We start from the raw sequence: 20,077 nt of genomic DNA, 5'->3' as shown, positions 1-20,077 counted from the left end.
CAGACACAGTCCTCCTCACACATAGGCCCACCACAGGTTGGCTTGATGGCAGCTGGTAGCCATTACGCCTATCTGCTTTAAGGCATGAAGTTAGCCATATATCTATTCTCATAGTCATGTTTTATTTTGAATGCCTTTTTGCTGGTCTGTTTCTCTGAAGGTAGTCTAAGATTCCGTTGTTCTTTTCTTTACAGCTGAACCTGGTATCAAGTGTCACACTCTCCAAGTCTGCATCCGAGGCTTCTCCACAGAGCTTACCTCATACTCCAACCACCCCCACCACCCCCATCACTCCTGTCACCCAAGGCCCCTCTGTCATCACCACCACCAGCATGCACACAGTGGGGCCCATCCGCAGGCGGTACTCAGACAAATACAATGTACCCATTTCTTCAGGTAGATACTTTGGATTTGCTTCATGTAGAATTACAATGTTCAGTTCTTTTGGACCAGACTTTCTTTAAAAATGGATAATTAATAGGACATTGATTCTTATTTAGCAGATATTGCACAGAACCAAGAGTTCTATAAGAATGCAGAAGTTAGACCACCATTTACATATGCATCTTTAATTAGGCAGGTAAGTACATTATATCAAAGTCTACATATGTACGCATGGATATGTTATATTGATGAAGTAGATTTAAAACCATTTCATATGCAGACATGCTCAAACCTTTTCTATAAGGTTTTTTAAAACTGCAATATATAACATAATTGCTTTTGATTAAGTATTACAATACGATGTGATTATTAGGAAATTCATTTCACACAACAGTGAAAATGAGCCTGTTTAAAGATGGCAAGTCAATTATCACAAGCTACAGTAATCTCTGATCCCTAGAATTAATCTGAGCTCTAAATAATTACTGAGCTTTAATCAGCTAGTGAAATGTTTTGCATTTCTCTTTGATTCTGCTTTGTGAATGACTAATAAATTAATATTTCTGCACGGAAACAGAAATAAAAACTCAAAACAATTAGATAATTCCATTTTGAGTTTTGCTATTGGACTGTTAAATACAACCATTAATCTTAGATCATTTTGAGAAGGCTTTCTTAGAATTTAGCTCTGAATCACTGTGGTTTTATATTTTTCAGAAACTGTATAATAACATTTCTCCTGATTTGGTCATAAATTTTCTTCTTTGGTTACTTTTTGCTTTACAGGCCATTCTTGAATCTCCAGAAAAGCAGCTAACACTAAATGAAATTTATAACTGGTTCACACGAATGTTTGCTTACTTTCGGCGCAATGCAGCCACATGGAAGGTAGGTTTTCACTTAGGCCTGCTCAGTCTTGGTTCTTGCTATTCACAAAGTAGGATTTGTTATACTGTAAGAAAGAAAGCAAAATAGATAGGTTGGTCTTTCTCTCTCTCTCTCTCTCTGTCTGTGTGTAGATATATAGAGACTCTCTCTCTCTCTCTCAAACATAGGGACATTTCAGTGAGTTAATAACTCCATTGTGGTTGAAATGATCCTTTAGAAGATTCCCCTTACATTGGGCCAGATGGTAAAACTGTCTCTAGTCAGAATTTGTAGGAAAAGAGGATGATACTACAGCCTAGATGTTGATATTTTCCTGAAGCTTAACTAAACTCATTCTTTTAACCTAGCCACCATTTGCAGAAATGTATAATTAACTTGGTTTTAACCACTTGAAACATGGAGAAATGAGGAAATGTGACAAACATTCATTGGTGGAATAAAAGCTGTACAATTGAAGAATTAACACTAGTGTCTGGAAATTACTAAAGGAGAATACAAGGAACTGTTAAATAAATAGGTGATTTTTTTTTTTTTTTCGGTTGAGAGAAGGCCTACCTAGAAAATCGTAAATACCTAGGGGGGAAAGTAACTTCTGAGTGATGCATCATCATTTAGTATCAAACAGTTTTGAATCCATAGTGCCATTTGGACATCCCTTACAACTCTTATGGTCACCTCTCATTCAGTAGTTTATTTCCAGATTCCATTAATATATTTTTCTGTTGTATTAAAGTAATTCTTTACAAGTTGTTGGGGTTTTCCCGCTTTATTTTTAGTTTTAGTTCTTGGAATTTTTGTAATCCTCATGTTCCAGAGAACTCTTGATGACCGAGGGGGTAAGGAGTTGTGTTGCCAACTCAAAATTACTGGATTAGAATCCACCAAGTGCTCTGAGATAGAAAGATGAGCAGACTCCTCTTATGCAAACAAATAGGAGGGTCAGCTATTAGTCAGTTGTGATGCACAACAATGAGAGAAGTTATATTTCAGGCAAAATGGAACCGTTTAGGATATTCTACATGTTTTAAATAGAACAGTGATTTATCATAGGATTCATGTAAAACCCGATTCACTAGAAATAAATGGTTTCCTTGTGAACATCTTCATTTTATATGGGACAGAAAACGTATTTCCTCAAATTCTTGCTAAGTTGGCATTTAAAAAGAAAATTAACTATGATTATAGAATTCATGAAAGGATAAATAGATATTGCTTTGCAAAGTTTTGTTATCTTTACAAAGCTGTATCTATTCATCCTTTCATTTCCATTAAGAGAAAAAGATATGTATATAAAACTTTGAATACATATGAGGTAAGATAAGATATAGAGCTTCTTTAGTTAAGAAAACATCAGAGTATAAACATAAAACAACACAGATATGTTCTTTTTTTCCATTCTTTTATTTTATTTTTAATAATTTTAATAATTTTAATGAACATTTACAGAGAATTTGGATTTCCATTCATTGCTGCACTTAGATACGTTCTTTAAAATGCTTTTTATTAATATACATGATCAAATTTTTAAATATGTTGCTTAAACTGAAGTTTTCAGACATAAGTTTTTCAAACTGAAGGTAAAAGTGTCTCTCTCTCACATACATACGCTGTCTTTTGCTCGCTCTCACACCCACACACACATTCTCATACACACACCCTGCATGCCCTTACACAGATGCTCACTCTTACACATACTGTATCTCAGACACATACTCTCTCTTTCACTCACACAGTCTGTCTCACAAATGCTCTCTCTCACACACACATGCTCAGTCTCACATGTACATGCTCTCACGTGCTTTCTCTCATAGTTACACACATGTGCTCTCACACATGCTCTCATACACACACATGCTCTCTCACACACACACACTCTTTCTGTCACATAATTAAAATGTTAGATGAAGGCCTTAATGACTCATGAATATTCATAATTTTCTCTCCATTTTCTTATTTATATTGTGACCATAGGCAAAAGATGATATGTCCAGTTAAAAGTTCTGACTAAGATGAGCTTAATCATCTTTTGAGAGAGTTCTAAATTGCTTTATGCTTAGATGTGCAATCTTGGCAAACCTAGCACAGGCAAACTTTCAGAAACTTTTTTTTTATTTCTTCAGAAGTAGCTTCTGAAGACCATTTACTCCTGTACATTTTGATACTCTGGTGAATTTTTTTTAAATTGGATAATAATTAGGATGAGGAGAAGTGTTGTTTATTTCCCAATTATACATCCAGTATGTTTGTGTAAATATATTGTCTGAATTTCTTAAGGAGAATTGGGTAGGTGTGTTTATTTTAACCTTGCCATAGTTGTAGGAGATAATTTATGCCTTTGTGCAATATAAACAGAATGTGCTCATTTAAAGACCAGGTAACAGGTGTGCAGAGATTTTTCCTGCCAACTACACGTGCTTTCAGTGCCTGTCATTTAGAGGGGTTGATTCAGGTTTAAGTAGTCATTGTGTTTTGTTTTTAAGAAAACCGGTCAAACCTTCTTCATTAAGGGGCATCCCTTGATTGTCACAGCATCATTTTTAACCTCCACCAATTATGCTGACTTAGCTTAAACACTTTGGGAATTTATCCTGTATGTTTTCCTTTTGAACAGTCGTTCGTATCAGGTAGTAAAAGATCTCAGTATTTTCTGTGTTCCCTGAGTTAGAGAACAAAAAAAACCCCTCAATCCCAATTTTCAGGTTGAATCCTCATCTGAAGTCACTAAGTATAAGAAAGACCTTTCAGAGTATCAAGATTGACCACCTCTAAGGATAGCTTAGTGAGGGAACATTATAAGTAGTGGAAGTGAAGCACTGTAGTAACAGCATTATTGAAATCAAAGGAAAGCTTATCAAAATGTGCATATCTTTTTCATGCCCAAATTTAATTACCTATATATTCATTATAACAAAAGAATTATTAGGCACAAGTCTATTTAGAATACTTTAATTTCCTGTTTTCAGTCTTTGTTAGTAAGATCATCCAAGAGAACTAAGGAAATGAAGCTGTATTGCTGTACCTAAGAAGGACTGTGAATTCTTCTGCACCTTGAAAGGAAGACGAGATTTAAAAGTTCCTTACCTTTGAGTTGAGATCTTCCTTTCTGATAGATTGTTGATACCAAAGCTTAGGAATGCCCAGAAATGACTTTTAACTTTAAAAGAAGAATGTGTTTGTAGAACCATCAGCTTTAAGAATTTCTCTTCACCTGTGAGAGTTCTACCTGTGTCTTTGACATTTACTCAATTTAGGTAGTTAACAAGTAGTAAGGACCAACTTTGGTAACACATTCAGGGAGCTAAAAACATAGCGATGATAGATACCAATCTACTTGGGGTCACTCACTCCCTGACCCTGTCAGTTATAAACACAAGACAACAATCTAATGGTAAAAAAAAAAAATTAAATTCTTCTGATTTTGAAGTCATTTTTACAGTAGTTTTGAATTTGTAGTGTTTTGGGCTTGTGTGTACATTAAACATTTTCTCCTTTTCATTATGACCAGAGTACAGACTGAAATGCTAAAAAGTTCAGTTCATTATTTTAATTTTTAAAGTTTTTTTTTTTTGGAAAAGACACCCTTACCTATGAGAAGGTCATCCACAAGGGAGGTCAATGCTGCTTTGGGGAATGGTGTAACAAATGTGGACTGTTAGGCTGCATTTACTACTGTTTTTGGAGTCTTTTCTTATAGAAAATATAATGTTTTCTCTTTTATACTTGCTGCAGAATGCAGTGCGTCATAATCTTAGCCTTCACAAGTGTTTTGTGCGAGTAGAAAACGTTAAAGGGGCAGTATGGACAGTGGATGAAGTAGAATTCCAAAAACGAAGGCCACAAAAGATCAGTGGGTACGTCCACCATGTTTGAACTTCTTAGCCTAGCTTGGATTGTGCTAACAAGTATAATGTAGAGGCTTTTGGCTGCCAGATGGTATTAGACCAAAGAACTGGTTTCACGTTGTCTGAGTTAAGGGAACAAAAAAGCATTTCATTCCTCCTGTTTTGTATGCCTACCAGTTCCCCTGCCCTGCTTGCTGGTCTTTGTTGCATCACATGCTAGTAGCTTTTAGGTGGCAATGCATATTAACCCTCACAAACCATTTGCTTATGCTTATTGCATTTTATTTTCTTTTTCCTGTTCCCTGTATTGGATGTCTGTTCTGCCCCAAATCCTGTCTCCTTTTGTTGCCACTTCATCTCCTTTGCTGCTGCTCCTATCCCAGGGTGCCATTCGCACCAACCTCTCACTGCATAAGTGCTTTATCAGAGTAGAGGATGAGTTTGGGTCCTTTTGGACAGTTGATGATGAAGAGTTTAAACGTGGCCGCCATATTCAACGAGGCCGTCCTCGCAAATACTGCCCTGATGAAAACTTTGACGAGCTTGTTTCACAGTAAGCGCCTTTACTTGCTTTTGTTTTTTTTTTCTGCTGTTGCTTTGGCTTTGCATGGTTGACTCATCCCATGTAGTTTTGCATTTCACCATGTAGCAGTGACACGGCTTTTTGCAATGAAACTAAAATTGTGTGATTTGTACATGTAATTCTCTTCCTTTTTCTTTGGAACGTCAGTGCCTTGAATAATGCTTTTTTGAGGTATTTAATGCAAGTAAATGTTGGTTGTGTTGCAGTTCAGCAGCTTATTGGGGCCCCAAAACTAAACATTTTTGCATGACCTGTAATTCCTCTAAGTGAAAAAGGAAACTTTGTCTCAAGTTAGAATGCATTGAATGAGGTTAATTTCTTACTTGCTTACTCAGCATAATAGAATGTAATGAAATGAAATGAATGCTTAAAATGCTTCAACCATAAGAAAGAAATTAATAATGGTGTTTTACTCTTCCTTTAAAGGCCACCAGTAAGTGGAGGTAATTTCCTCCTGTAAGTCACACCTTTCCTTCCGAGTCTCCTCTATGGTTCTTTAATAATGATTTTAAAAGAAGACAAGACACTGTCTAAACTTGTAAATCAGTTAATGGAGAAAGCATCAAGTATTCCCCACACCCTTCTGTACTGGGTTCTGCCAAAGGATTGAAATCCATCTTTCTGTATTAGCTAAGAATGTCCCTTCTCTTAGCCATCAGTGTGCCTTGGGAGTCTTCCTCCCAAGTCACCTGCTATTGCTGGAAGCCACCAACTTTTCTGGAGCTGGAATCAAAGATTCTGTAGAGCTTAGATCTTCCAGCTTGCTCCCAGGAAGCCCTGTGTGCAGCTCACAAATACCCACCCAGCAAAAGTGCCCCTGTCTGCCTCTTCTCTCTTTGTATCAGGGTAACACTAAAACTGTGTGGGATACAAAATTAGTGCCCCAGACTATTACTACCGAGTTTCCTGTAGTGGCAAGGTCTGTTTCCAGCAGTGGCCACAGAGACCAGACCTATAATGCAGTGCCAGAGGAATAAAGCCTTACTTCCCTTTGGCTTACTCACGGGGAAAATTTCTCATATGGAAGAAGGATACCAGCAAGCTTGAAAGAAAACTTAACTAACGGCTCAGAAGTTGCTTACATTTAACTTTGCGTTTTTATCTTTTTCTTATACAGTAACCCTTCCCTTATTAAAAACATGCAGAGCAGCCACGCCTACTGCACACCTCTCAGTGCCGCTTTACAGGTAAGATTAACAGCTGTCCCGAGTTTGCAACAGAGGCACATGTCTTCCCCCACTCATTTCAAAATATATTAGCCTCGCTCTAATTAGATATTAAATTTTAATTCCGTTAAACTTTTTTCTTAAGTGCACAAAGCATCGTACTCCCTGGAGGCAAACACATTGGGCTGCTTCAGCATTAGCAAGATGCTTAGCATTTTGAATATTGTGGCAAAAAAATTAAAAGTTCACTTATTAATATTTATCAGCAGTATCATAATTTCCATCCTCTTATTTCAGAATTTCACTTGAGGCAAAAATACCACAAGTGTAATTACTCTAGCACAGCTATTAATGTGCTGGATGATAGGCCACTATGTCACATGACCTTCTATTGTTCACAGGTTTAAAGAGAAAGCAGAGCTTTTTCTTTCTTTTCATGCAGAGTATGTTTTTGCATCTTCTCTTTGTCCAGTGTACCTGAGTTTGGCTCACTTTGTAAAAGTAAACTATTTTTTGTTTAATAGAGGTGTTAGAGAGCAAGCTTTTAGGTTTTCAGATGATTGCTCAAGATTACATGAAAAGCATACAGAAAGTTTGCTTCCTCCTGACACACCACATACTTGTCACATAAACTGTTAGTGAAGGATGAAGACTCCAGGATAGGGTAAGAGTGGACTGGCTTCCCAGCTAGGAGTTACCAGGGCAGTCCTGGTGTCTTGCATACCTCCAGTTTTGCACTTACTCGAGAAAAATCTAGAATTCTTCAGGATCACTTCACTCAAGTCCCTCTCTAGAGTTTTAGCAGTTTGATTCCTATTTGTTCTAGAAGATAGGCCAAGGAACTCTTTGTGACTTCTGAATGGGATATTCTAGGAACTCTTTGTAACTTGTGAATGGCATATTCTAGGTCTAAGTGACATAAACTGTTGGTTATGTGCTCAGCTATGTGCCCAAAGCATAGCACTAGGTGCCCACACAGATGCTTTAGAAGATGGCCTGGTGGCCACACCTGGGAGATCCCATAGAGCAGTTCTGCTCTGCACATAGCAACCAAAACCATCATGTATTCTAAATAGGGCATTTGTAATTCCATGGCATGCACTCTCCATGGAGCAATTGTTGTTGATTGCCTTTGAGTCGGGCATGACTCATAGCAACCCTAAGAACAAAAGGCTTCAAGCCCCTCTACAACTATTGTATCAAAGTTCATAGAGTTTCTGGAGGCATGTTGTTTAGGAAGTGGAAGCCACTTCTGCTTAACTATTAAAATGGTTTGTAGCCTTTTAAAGAACCACAAAACATGAACAAATTTAGAACATATCCACAGTATTGAAACTTCATGGATAGCGTACTGGGTTGAAGCATCAAATGACAGGGAAAAAAACACCTTTGAGGGAGAAGATGAGAAAAAAAAAAGATTGGGAGAGCCTGCTGATGGGAAATGGGTGGGCTGAGATCAGAGGATGTCTTGTCCCACCTTGCTGAGCACCTGCTCAGGGACCTACAGAGTCCTTCCTTGCTTAACTCTGCCAAGACCTCAGCTCCATGCAGCATAGACACTCTTTAAATGCAGTTATAGTTCTGGGAAAATTCATGTAACTTACCATTTCAGTAAGTATTGATTTGTTTTTAGCCTGAAGCAAAACTAATCAAAGGATCAACTTTTTGCCTTTTTAAAAAAATTACTGTGGATTATGTAGTAACTTTAGAAAAGCAAACAAAAGTGAGCTTAGATGCTGTCACTGTAATACTACTAGTTAGTAATTTATTTTTCCCTGAGTCTTATGAAGTGTGAGTTTAACGGCCACCCTATCTGGAATAGTATTGAGATTACAAGCACATTTTACATTCATGAGGCAGAAAAGGAGAAAAAATGATCCTGTGTCCTCTGATTGTCTTAGTTACATGACTAATTTCAGTTAGTGAGTTTTATTATCTCTTAATTTGTTTTTGGTGTTTTCTCTCTTCTTTATTCATTTCCATGGAGAGCCCAAAATCTAGCAATTTCCCCAAGAACATTTTATGACAGTAAAAAAAAAAATATCAGTCCCTAATCTTGAAGTGACAATTCCTCCCTCTCCCCTTTTGAGTTTGGACCCTTGATCAGGGGGCGGTGTAAGATAGTTTGCTTTTGTACAAATTAAGTAAAGATTCTACTGGCAGGCTGTCCTTTTTCACAGGCATCCATTTCCATTTTTCAGGGCAAGTAAAAAAATAGTGGAACAATCTCTTTAAAAAAAGACTAGAGGAACATAACGGATGACATACAATGTATAAAATAAGACAGCAGAATCCACTACAGAAATAAAACATAGGACTTGGGACAGATTGCATTGTGCTCTGAAGAAGTGAATTAACTAGGGATAACAGTAAAGCATCTATTTATAGACTGCCTTCCTGGAGGATATTGGCGTGATTGGTGCTCCAGGAACAGCAGGACTCAGCACCATCACTTAAGCACCTTTTTTTCAGGTGGGCATGACCAGGGGCCATTTAATAGGATGTCTTCTGCTGTGCATGTTGTTGTTATGTGCCATCAAGTTACCTGCGACTCAAAGCGACCCTATGTGCATTTAGCTCTGAACACTGCCCTATCCTGAGCCAATCTCATCATCTCCAACAGACATGATACCATTGCTCCAGTCATTGAGTCAATCTGTCTCATCCTGTGTCTTCCTCTCCTGTGCTGTTCCTCTATCCTTCCAAGCGTGATATACCTCTCCAAAGATTGGTCCCTCCTGGCCACATGCCCAAAGTATATAAGATGGAGCCTCAAAGTCCTTGCCTCAAGGGAGTAGCCTGCTTTCACCCTTTCCAGGAGACCTGTTTGTTCTTCTGGCAGTCCATGGTATGTTCAATACTCTTTTCCAGCACCACAACTCTAAGGTATCAATCCTTCTTCTGTCATCTTCACTTATTGTCCAGGTCTCAGTGCATAGCAGGTAATTTCAAAGACCATGGCTTGGATCAGTTGCACCTTAGTCTCCAGACTGATGTCATTATTCTTTAGTATTCTAGAGAACTCCCTGACAGCAGACTTTTCTAATATAATTCATCTTTTAAATTTCTGGCTGCTGGTGCCAAGAGTGCTGACTGTGGAAACAAGCAAGCTGAAGTTATTGACAATCTCAATCTCTTCTCCGTCCATCATGAAGCTACCAATTGGCCCAGGGATGAGAATCTTTGTTTTCTTGATGTGGAGCTTCAAGTTCATATTGAAGACTACAGTCCTTGACCTTCTGCTGCAAGTGCTTCAGGTCCTCTTCAGTTTCAGCAAACAAGGTTGTGTCATCTGCATAACGCAGGTTGTTGATGAATCTTCCTTTCATCCTGATGCCACATTCCTACTCATAAACTCCAGCCTCCCGAATGATCTATTCCGCATATAGATTGAAAACGGTCCTGCTGTGCAGAGGACCATTTATGTAATGAAAGCCATTACCAAAATTGTTAATCCAGCTGCTTCTAAGTGAACATCAGCTGACAAAAAGGAAGGGGGAGCAGAAGACAAAACACCAAACATTTTATTAGGCGTATGCAGTTGACGAGAAGCTGGAATTGACTGGCAGCTGATTTCTGGTTATTAATATAAGACCAAAGAATCAGACTTGAAAACAGAAAGCATGATCTGCTTTTTCTTTTTTTTTTTAAATTTTTATTGTATTATTTTTATGTGTATTGTCAAATCAGATCTGATTGGTACAGGAGGAGATTGCCCCCTCCTTCTCCAGCAGGGCATCTGGTGGATTTGAACCGTGTACCTCTGGGATTGCAGAGCAGCGTCTTGGATCTGCTTTTTCTTAGTTTACAGTTTAGAACTAAGAAGCCAAAACGATTGGCATGAGTCTTTTTAAACTCATGGTAGCCCGGCGTAGAACTTCTCCCCAGCCTTTTCCTTATTTTCAGTCTCTACAGATCAATGTGGATTCTTCCTTGTTATTGTTGCTGTGTGTGCTTGGAATCTATTCCCTCCAGCTGGCTTTCAGAGGCTGTACATCCCATGGGAGGGGATCCATCTTTTCCTGGAGAGCAACTGGTGAATTTGAACCACACCTGCCTTTTGATTGACATCACAACTCCTTACCACTTAGCCACCAGAGTTCCCTGGGGGCTTGCCTCCTAGAGTCATTTCTTCACTGACTGGAGAGCCATGGGTTGTATTTTGAGAATCTGTAGCTATAAGAAGTAATTTTGACCGAGAAAGAACACTTTGACAACCAAGGGAAGCAGTCATTCAAGAAAGGTAGGCCGTCACCAGTTCACCCTGGTGTGGCTGCTTTACCTGCAGGTGAAATTCACTTTGTAGCTTTCAATTAGCAATCAAGCATGTTTAGAGGGATACATTTTTAAACTTATTCCATTTTTGTCATTACTTCTCAAGGTTTTTGTTGTTGAGCTCCCATCTTGCTTTTGACTTAGAGATAGTTGCATTTCTGCCCACGTTCTAACTCTGTAACAGTAAAATGATCTGGTGGGAGGTGACCTCTTTATACTGTTCCAGGGGTGGAGGCATGGATGATCATCCTAGAGGAGCTTCCATCACAAGAAGGGTGTGATCACTGTACTTTCTGACATACAAGCAGTTAAGGAGCTTGTCCAGCTGCAATTTACAAAGAAAAGAATTCTGGCATCTGCTTCCATTCCTTGCTCTGCGAAAATAGAGACATAATAAGGTTTGACTGCAATTAGAAAATACTGGGGGGAGCACTTAATGCATATTATTTAACAAATTGGGAAGGTAATGGATGCTCATTAGAATCAGAATTGCTGTTCATCAAAATTACTACTTTTAGAAATTAAATTTTTCTCCCACTTTTTAAAATAAAGTCAGTATACAAATTCACAAAGGGAGGAAAGGTAGACCAGGGAGGGGCCTGACTTAGAAATAGTGCATGACCCAGTGTAGTGTAGGCGACTCTTCGTAGGTCTTGCAACACAGAGCTTGTATCTGGAAGGCATCCTGGCTTCAGATTGTGCTGTGAGTGAGTCTGTAGCTGCTGTGAGGAGGAGGATCCTCCAGCCTAGCTTTGCCACCTTTCTGTCTTAATTTTTGGCTCTTATTTTTTTCTTCAGAGCCAGGGTTTCTGAAATATGTTAGGCTCTTGTATGACTGGCCAACTGAAGTCGCCACTCCAGATTGTCTTGTGATTGCACATTTTCTCATTAGGGTAGAAAACCAGGCAGAGTGTAGTCTGCAAAAGGACAGACAGTTTTGATGAATCTTGGACTAATTACAGTTTCCAGTTTTTGAAAGTCTGTCCTCTTTAATAAAATAGAAAGACACTGGGTCATAATTGCTACCCAAATGAAACAAATATGTCTCTTTGAAGCTAGTGGTGTATGTGTTTTGTGCATTTCAGAGTAGATGGGGATTTATTCATGCACAGTCGATCAGGAATGAAAACACTCCACCATAGAACCCTATTTTGCCTTCCCACACCATTTTCAGAGACTTTGTCACCCTTCATATGGATATACTGAAAGACAAAAAGAAATAAGGTTTAGACTTTCTTTTTTTGTCAAGGTGGGTTTTTTCCCATCTTTAGTCCTGAAATTCCAGGAGATTGGTCTCACCTGAAATACTGCATGTCAATCTACCTTCCACCAGTTATCTCAGACTACACTAAACAGATTCAAAACCTATGAAAACGGAAATGAGGAAGGAAAGATAAAACTTAATTCTGATTCTATAATCACTTCTTTTTCTATAGGATCTAAGAGGTAAATGTTTATGGAAGTTCTCATAAGTTTGAGGTGGGCAGCCAAAATAATTTGATCAAATCTCTAATATCCAATAGTAGAGTCATCAAAATGGATAAAGAAATGAAAATCCCATTATATTTCACTATGATCTGGAAATATTCGGTTCCTCTTGGAAAAAAAGACAGCAGACACCAACTTCTTATTAGATAAGCTTCTTCTAAGCCATGTGACTCCCCAGCAAGGACACATTACAACCTTCCTCATTTTAATGCCTTGATTTCCTCAGCCAGCTCTTCGCAGCCAAGCTTGGGAACCAGTACAGCAAGCTTGCTCTTAATGCTAAGTCTTGTACAGTCAGTGCACACTTGTATATGCCACACTACCAACTAGACCTGGAAAATAGTGTATTTACCATGAAGAGTAACTTTGCTGTCTATGCTTACTTAATGTGTGTCTTCATAAATTTTCTTTTGATCGATGGCAGGCTTCAATGGCTGAGAATAGTATACCTCTATACACTACTTCTTCCATGGGAAATCCCACTCTGGGCAACTTAGCCAGTGCCATCCGGGAAGAGCTGAACGGCGCAGTGGAGCATACCAACAGCAACGAGAGTGATAGCAGTCCGGGCCGATCCCCTATGCAAGCCATGTGAGTGTACTGTCCCAAAGAACTCTGCTTCTGGACCCACTCTGTTTGATGTGCACACAAGGCCTTTGCTGGCAGTTTTTACACCTTTTTGGAAAATTTCTGATTTACTACAGCCAGGTAGAAGTTGTGCTCCTGGAAATGAGTACAAAAGAACTATTTACTAAGTTTCCCTGTAAAAGCCACATACACATCAATCAGATGGGAAATGTGTTTACATTCTCTCCCTTGCATCTCAGCCCATCCTTTTTACTTCTAAAATTAGTTTACATTTCTGTGAGAAAGTCTTCATTTGTTTCAACTCTGAGGCTTCCTGAGCTGCCCAGGAGGAGAGGAAGCTTGTTTACTTGGTTGGGTTGTGGGTTAAGCTTCGTTGGTAATGTGGCGCTGCAGCATTATTACCAAGCATTAATGATGGCACAAAAGAAAGGCAGCGTGATTTATAGATTGCTCTTAAAATATCAAAAGGAAAATTAATAGGAGCATTATAGCAGCAGACGGCAGGATAATGAGCACACATATAACTGAATGAAGGGTCTGGCTACGGCTGCCCAAACTGAATGTGAATGGTCTGGTGCTGCACATTTAAGGAAAGGGCAGTGACTAGAATCCTCCCACAAGTGAATGATGAATGGGAACCAGTGTGGATGCAAGCAACCCCATTCTTCCCAGGAAAAGAGAAAAGGAGGGGCATTATCTATCTCAAATGACTGGATTTGCAGAGCACACTGTGGAATGACATAGCCCGCCTATTTGGACATTTCCTTGAAACTCTTGCCCACTTGTAGGGAATAAACCAATTATGTGTTTATAATATTGGCAGCTCCTCCAACAAGTCCCATATCTACATGTTTTTTCCAAGTTACTGACCAGTATCTTCTTTTTAGATAATTTGAGGAATAGGAATGGAAAATATGACCTGTAGCAATTAGAAACAGAAGGAATTGGCATCTAATGACAACCACCACCAGAAATAATGTCTCTTCCAACATAAATTGGAGGACTTGAGGGATCTGGAATTTTATTTTCTAGCATTTGAAATTCATGCCCAAAGTGCTTTGAAAAGGATTTTTAAAGATAGAAATAATTTTTATTTTAGATGAGCAATCCCTCAGGATTTACTTCACATTTTAAGAATGTGTTTATCTTTTACACTGATGCTACTCTCTTTCATAATTTCTAATGCAACCTGGTGTTCCTGACTTTATTGTTTTAACACTCGCATTCATCTTTATATCATTGTGAGGGCAGAAGTATTTACTCAGATACTGAGGAAGTTCAAAGCAAATATAAATTGGCATATAAGCTACTTGAAGAAATACTCATTAGAGCAAAATATCTGAAATTATTGAATGGAAGAGATAATATTTCTCATAACCTGTAAGAACTCAGAGGTTTAGTTGATGTATAGTCCTATCCTTTAGTCCAGAAAATCATTTAAATAGAAAAAAAGATGTTAGGATACAAAGCTTGCAGACAACAGTTTTAGAGTAATGCTAATTCTGCAGTATAAAATAAAGCCAGTCTGAATTAGTTGTTAACAATTTTTAATTAACCCCAATAATAAAGAAAAATATCCAGGAGCACTCATCGGACTTATTACTAAAACATTGATTTCTGCTGCTTTCTTTTTTCTGTGGAAACCCTATATGAAGATGTCAGAATGGCAGACAGTATGTTTCTCAAATCTCGCAAGTTTACTGTGTTTGCAGAATGTAATTATGTGTTAATAGCAGATCTCCTATGCCTGCTATCAGGATCAGAAACTGTTACTAACCCCATACTTCCATTAAGCAAATACTGTAATGACCTGGTTTTCATTCTTGTTCAATATATATTACCCTTCTATGATGTATTTTTTTTTTCTTTTTAACTGTTTCAGTCTATTGGAATAAATCAAGCCTTAAACTTTATGGCTAGGTTTAAAGGACCTTGTTAGTAAAGCAGGCCAGCTAATATATGGTGTTGAACCAGAACTCTTAGTTCTTAGGCTTTTTTGTGATACTTAAATACCACTACATTTCAGTTTCTCTTTGGAAACAGTAGAAAGTAGTCGCATAATTATGGCTCTGAGGCATTTGATCCTGATAGGAACTAAAGGAGCTACAAAACAAAATACTCCATGCTGTGTGCACCCCCCAGAACACAATGCCTTTAAACACCAGTCAGCTTTATTTAAAAACTTGTGTTCCCAGCGTGGGTAAACAAAGGAATTACTCAGATGTAAGGAGAAGGGCAAGTATGGTTTCACAGAATTATTCTTTGGCAGCCCTTTCGGAAGTAGAAGCTAAAGAGAAAGAAGGGGCTGGTGGTCCGCAGTGTCTCAGAGCCTCAGTGGGAGTGCATGAAGCATTGTTCCTCACATACTTTGCATCTTCTATGAAATTTTTTGGCATGGAAATCCTTGTTCTTGTATTCATGAAGCACTCACTTCATGCCTGTACAACCTTTGCCCTGTTCTGGGGCAAGGGTGTGTATGTGTGGGGTCAATTGAAAGTTAGATTTCAGTTTTTCTGGAGTTTTCCAAAGCTTTAGTACCTAACTTGGTTGTATTGTAGGATCTAGTCACCTCATGTTTCAGATGCCTCAGTTTTCATCAAGTACTAGATCAAGCCAACAGGTGTTACAGAGCATAACTTGTATCCTTCACCTAGTAAGCCATTTTAATGAATTTTATCTACAAGTTTAAGAGGAAAAACAAAATATTCTTTAGTATTGTGTACTATATTTTATCAGGAACTTTCTAGAGATTGGCAGAACTTAAGTAAGACTACTCAATTTCTTGTAGTATTCCCCCAGCTCTAGTCTTAATCCATCAAATTCAGGTTTGTTAACCTAAAAAGAATTATGTCTTATAGTTACCAAGAAATCAGAGTAGCAAAGTGTTAGCAGACTACATCTTAAATGCAGTATATGGAGACAAAATCCTATCCAATGACCATCAATAATAGAATGCTGTTAATAATAGAATAGTTTTGAAATAGTTCTCATTCTCAGTGTGAAAATCTGAATGGGAAACACACATTTACTCTTTTCAGTAATCCAGAAAATTAAATTTAAATCAACCTGAGTTTAGGTTAACATCTCTTAACAGTCAAACATTTTACAGTATTTTGTGTTAATAAAGGTGAATCTAAATTGATAATGCCCTTTGTGAATTAATAGCACAGTGGATCCTAACAACCATGAAGATGTTTTGGCCTTTGCTGAAATAATTCCACTTTAAGAAATTTGTCCAAGGAAGGTTAATCAATAGAAGAAAAAAGATTAATGGGTATAAACAGCCCCTGTATCACATTATTAACAAGGCGAGTGCGGTGACCACCACAGAATACTGAGGGACAAGCACAGTGGCTGCAGCCTGGGCTCAGGCACAGCAGTACTGGGTAGAGTTAGGGCTGGCTTGTGTTACACTGTTGTGCATAAGGTTGCTTTGAGGCAGAGCAGAATCAGTGGTACCTGACAACAACAACTTAAATCAATGCGTTGGAATGTCATGTAACCATAAAAATTTTCATTGTGAGGTTGTTATATGAAATAGTGACTGCAGTAGCTGACACCATTCCTGCTGTGCTCACAGTGTATAAGAACATGACTCCAGATTGAAGGGGCTGGGCGGAAAGAAACCAGCCCTTGACTGGAGTTGCCGCAATGATTTGGTTTTGCCTTCTTTGAACAGTAATCAGTATACCTAGTTCTCTGAAGAAGAGAAGTGTCTACTGTGGCTGGCTTCATAACAGGCAGCGTGTGTTGAGGAGAGCCTACCTTTGCCTTAATGCTCTGCTGAAGTTTAAACTAGGAGTCACAGATGATGTAGCCAGGCCTAGGCCTTACTATAAAAACCTAGATCACCTGGGCTGTTAAAACTCCAAAGCAGTTAAATGGAGAACCACATGTAGATGCATGGGATGCAACTTGCCTTATTCCATTTTGCAAATTTTTTTTAAAGGGATATGAACATGATTTTCTTTTCCCCCCAGAAAAGCTATTTTTCCTAATAGCTATCATCCAAACTCTCTGTAAACTGGTAATCTTAATCAGTTGGGTTTCTGAAGGCTCCATCTTCTAGGGCCTTGCAAAGCTCTCCTCTGAAATTGCTCAAGTGACCTTTGAAGTTTTCATACAGTACCATTTAGGAAGCCAGTCATCCCAAGTCCTACTCTTATTACTAATTCTGATGGTGCCTATTAAAAAACCCTTACCTCCTTTTTGCAGCCTGTCCCGGTGATGTTATTTTTCCCTTTTAGTTTTGAAAGTGAGTAGTTCTTTTACATATCAAAAGCCTTGCGACAAAAAGTAATTTGTATTTGCAAAGGACTGGTTGTAAATACGATTTACGAACAACCTTTCTCAATTGTTATCTGAGCAGGTTTGTGTGATCGTCACATCCCCTCCCTATGAACCATGTGCTGATCCATAATGAGCAGGCTGGCACATCTCATCACAGCCCCACACAGCCAGGCGGCCACTGCCAACCGGGCCTCATGTTTGGCCATGTTTACAGCTGTCAGCGTTATTATTCTGATTGGGCTCTACTTTCTTATCGTATTGTTGTGTAGAGCGTGCCTTTTCCTTTCAGTTTGTGTTTTCTGGCAGGGCTTTTCTTGCCTTATTGACAGTTTGTAAAAATATGCATTAATTTGGAGTTTCAAGCATGTATCATGGTGTCTCTTTGCTGTGTTTGCTTGAAGTTGATTAATGATAGAACCTCGCTTGGGGTCGTCCTCTGGAGAGTTCTTTGACATGTTCTGCATGTTAACTAGCTAAGCAGAACACACAACAAGCCATGATTAGCCCAGCCTCCTTTACCCAGTGGCCCCCACAACCACTATTGCAGCCCTGATTCTTGTTTGAAGGTTTGGATCTGTCCACCGCAAATGACAAGTGTGAAGCTTGTTAGAACTATGGAGCCAGACCTAGGCATTTCACCTGCACAGTCAGCTGCCTATAATACCTATATGTGGGAGAGGCCCACTCTGACCAGAGGTTTGGCCTTCTGAAGATGTTAAGTTCTTTGGCAGCAGTGCTGCACAGTAGAACTTTCTGCAGGGATACTGTCTTTGTCCTCTCCAGGACATTAGCCACTAATCATATGTGGTCCTTAGTTAACTGAAATGTGGCTGGTGTGACTGAGGAGCTTCTTCAAAAATTGTAATTAAGGTTAAGCTAAGCGGCTGGGTGGGGCGGGTGACTGTAGCATTGGGCACTGTGCTGTCGGCTGTCCAGCCAAGCTTGCTTTGTGCCAGGCCATTCTGTTCTGACCTTTGGCTTGCTTTTCCAGGCATCCTGTACATGTCAAAGAAGAGCCACTGGATCCAGAGGAAGCTGAAGGGCCTCTATCCTTAGTGACAACAGCCAACCATAGTCCAGATTTTGACAATGACAGAGATTATGAAGACGAGCCAGTAAATGAGGACATGGAGTGAAGGCCTGGATGGGCTGACCACCGAGAATTAAGATTGACAAACACAAAAACTGGCAAAAGTTAACAGTGAAATAATTCTCCATTTATTGTACAGTCGGAGGGTTTTCACTACATTTTGACAACTCTGCAATGTGTTAACTCTTAGTGCCATCAAGAATCCCATTTGGGAGTATTTTTGATTTTTCTACTTTTTGTTGAAAAAAAGGAATTTGTACTCTGTGCATTGGATGGACTTGTTTGGTACTTGGGATTTTCCTCTCTTAACAATCAACATCAGTGTTGTAAATTTGTTAAACTGATACACTTCTAGCAGCAGACTTGGAACTGCAATCCTGCTAATGGTGGACACTGGGACTTAGGATGAGCATGTATGCCACGCTACAAACCAAGCCTTTGCCCAGGATTTAAGGATTCCAATGGACAACATATTTGCACAGTACTGCATGTTGATTATCACTGCCTTTACTTCTTCTTTCTTTTTTTTTTTTCTTCCAGTTGGATTGGGATGGGGAAGGCCTTTGTGTGTGTATATTCGGGGGAGGGGTTAAAATAATTATCCCAAACTTTTTAATGTATTGCCTTTTTTTTTCCCCTTTCTACTATACTGTTTTAAGTTCTGACCTCAGGCCTCCATTTGGGCCCATGGCCTCTTGGAGGCTTAAAGTTTTCTGTACCTTGTGATGAATGTTAATAGGTGTTTTTATTATACAAAGCTGAATGTCATTTCTTGTTTGTAGTTTTCTGTCACTCATTCCATTTTCCTTCAGACATCACTATGTTTTCTCTAAAGTCAGAAAACATTCCGTTTTGGTCTTTTTCAAAAAGGTCCCAAATGCTGCACTCTACTCATGACATCCTCTCACACAGATGTGAAGTCCTGCCAGAAAGAGAATGACTGACAGAAAAAAGAGACACGCTCTGGGGCAGTGCAGGTTCAGTCCGCAGCAGTATTGAGTGGGAGGTGTAAGGGGTTGTTTGCAGCAACCATTATTCTTAATAAAGGCCACACCATGTTACTAACATGAGGAAACCTAGGCAGCACCAAGGGAAAAAGACTATTATAATAAACTGACAGTGTGGCTGTGGAAGGCTCTCCTGTGGAAAACCAAGTTACGAGACACTGCCAGCTCACTATTTTTGTAACTGGTATACATTATTTTGTTTGCAAAATGGCCCAAAAGCTGACTTTACTGAGCAACTTTGCTCTGTCTTGCAGTGGCACTGAATTGAAATATCATTCTGTCCTGTTCGGTGACTTTAATCTGTTTGAATGCAAATTCCATTCCAGAATGCACTTGTTTTAGGAGTTTATGCTAAAGTATTAATATCCGTTGTGCAGGTTATACACCACAATTAAGTTTGTTATGCAATATTGTCACACCAATTTGTATCAGAAGCTAACAGTAGAAGACGTTGAGTGAGCTGCAGCTCATGTCAG

General features: G+C 38.9%; 1 protein-coding gene across 7 annotated transcripts in view; it reads left to right on the top strand.

Moving 5' to 3' along the window:
• Window positions 1-19,611, top strand: part of FOXP1 (forkhead box P1) — a 419,751-nt gene extending 400,140 nt beyond the window's left edge. For 3 of the 7 annotated variants that reach the window (XM_006900488.1, XM_006900491.1, XM_006900492.1), the window contains 7 exons: window positions 195-396; window positions 501-580; window positions 1,171-1,272; window positions 5,002-5,123; window positions 6,815-6,884; window positions 13,051-13,217; window positions 18,496-18,676. In XM_006900488.1, coding sequence (XP_006900550.1) covers window positions 195-396; window positions 501-580; window positions 1,171-1,272; window positions 5,002-5,123; window positions 6,815-6,884; window positions 13,051-13,217; window positions 18,496-18,640 — 888 coding nt within the window. In that variant the 3' untranslated portion in view covers window positions 18,641-18,676. Of the gene's footprint in view, window positions 1-194; window positions 397-500; window positions 581-1,170; window positions 1,273-5,001; window positions 5,124-5,497; window positions 5,668-6,814; window positions 6,885-13,050; window positions 13,218-18,495 lie in introns of all 7 variants that reach the window. The other 4 variants (XM_006900489.1, XM_006900490.1, XM_006900487.1 and 1 more) reach the window with 3 other exon arrangements.
• The last annotated feature ends 466 nt before the right edge of the window (window positions 19,612-20,077 follow it).

This window comes from Elephantulus edwardii, unplaced genomic scaffold, assembly GCF_000299155.1.
Source record: "Elephantulus edwardii isolate Elephantulus edwardi_28Jun2011 unplaced genomic scaffold, EleEdw1.0 scaffold00285, whole genome shotgun sequence".
Taxonomy (NCBI): Eukaryota; Metazoa; Chordata; class Mammalia; order Macroscelidea; family Macroscelididae; genus Elephantulus; species Elephantulus edwardii.
The sequence above is the reverse complement of the archived record's forward strand: the minus strand, read 5'-3'. Positions and strand labels throughout refer to the sequence as shown.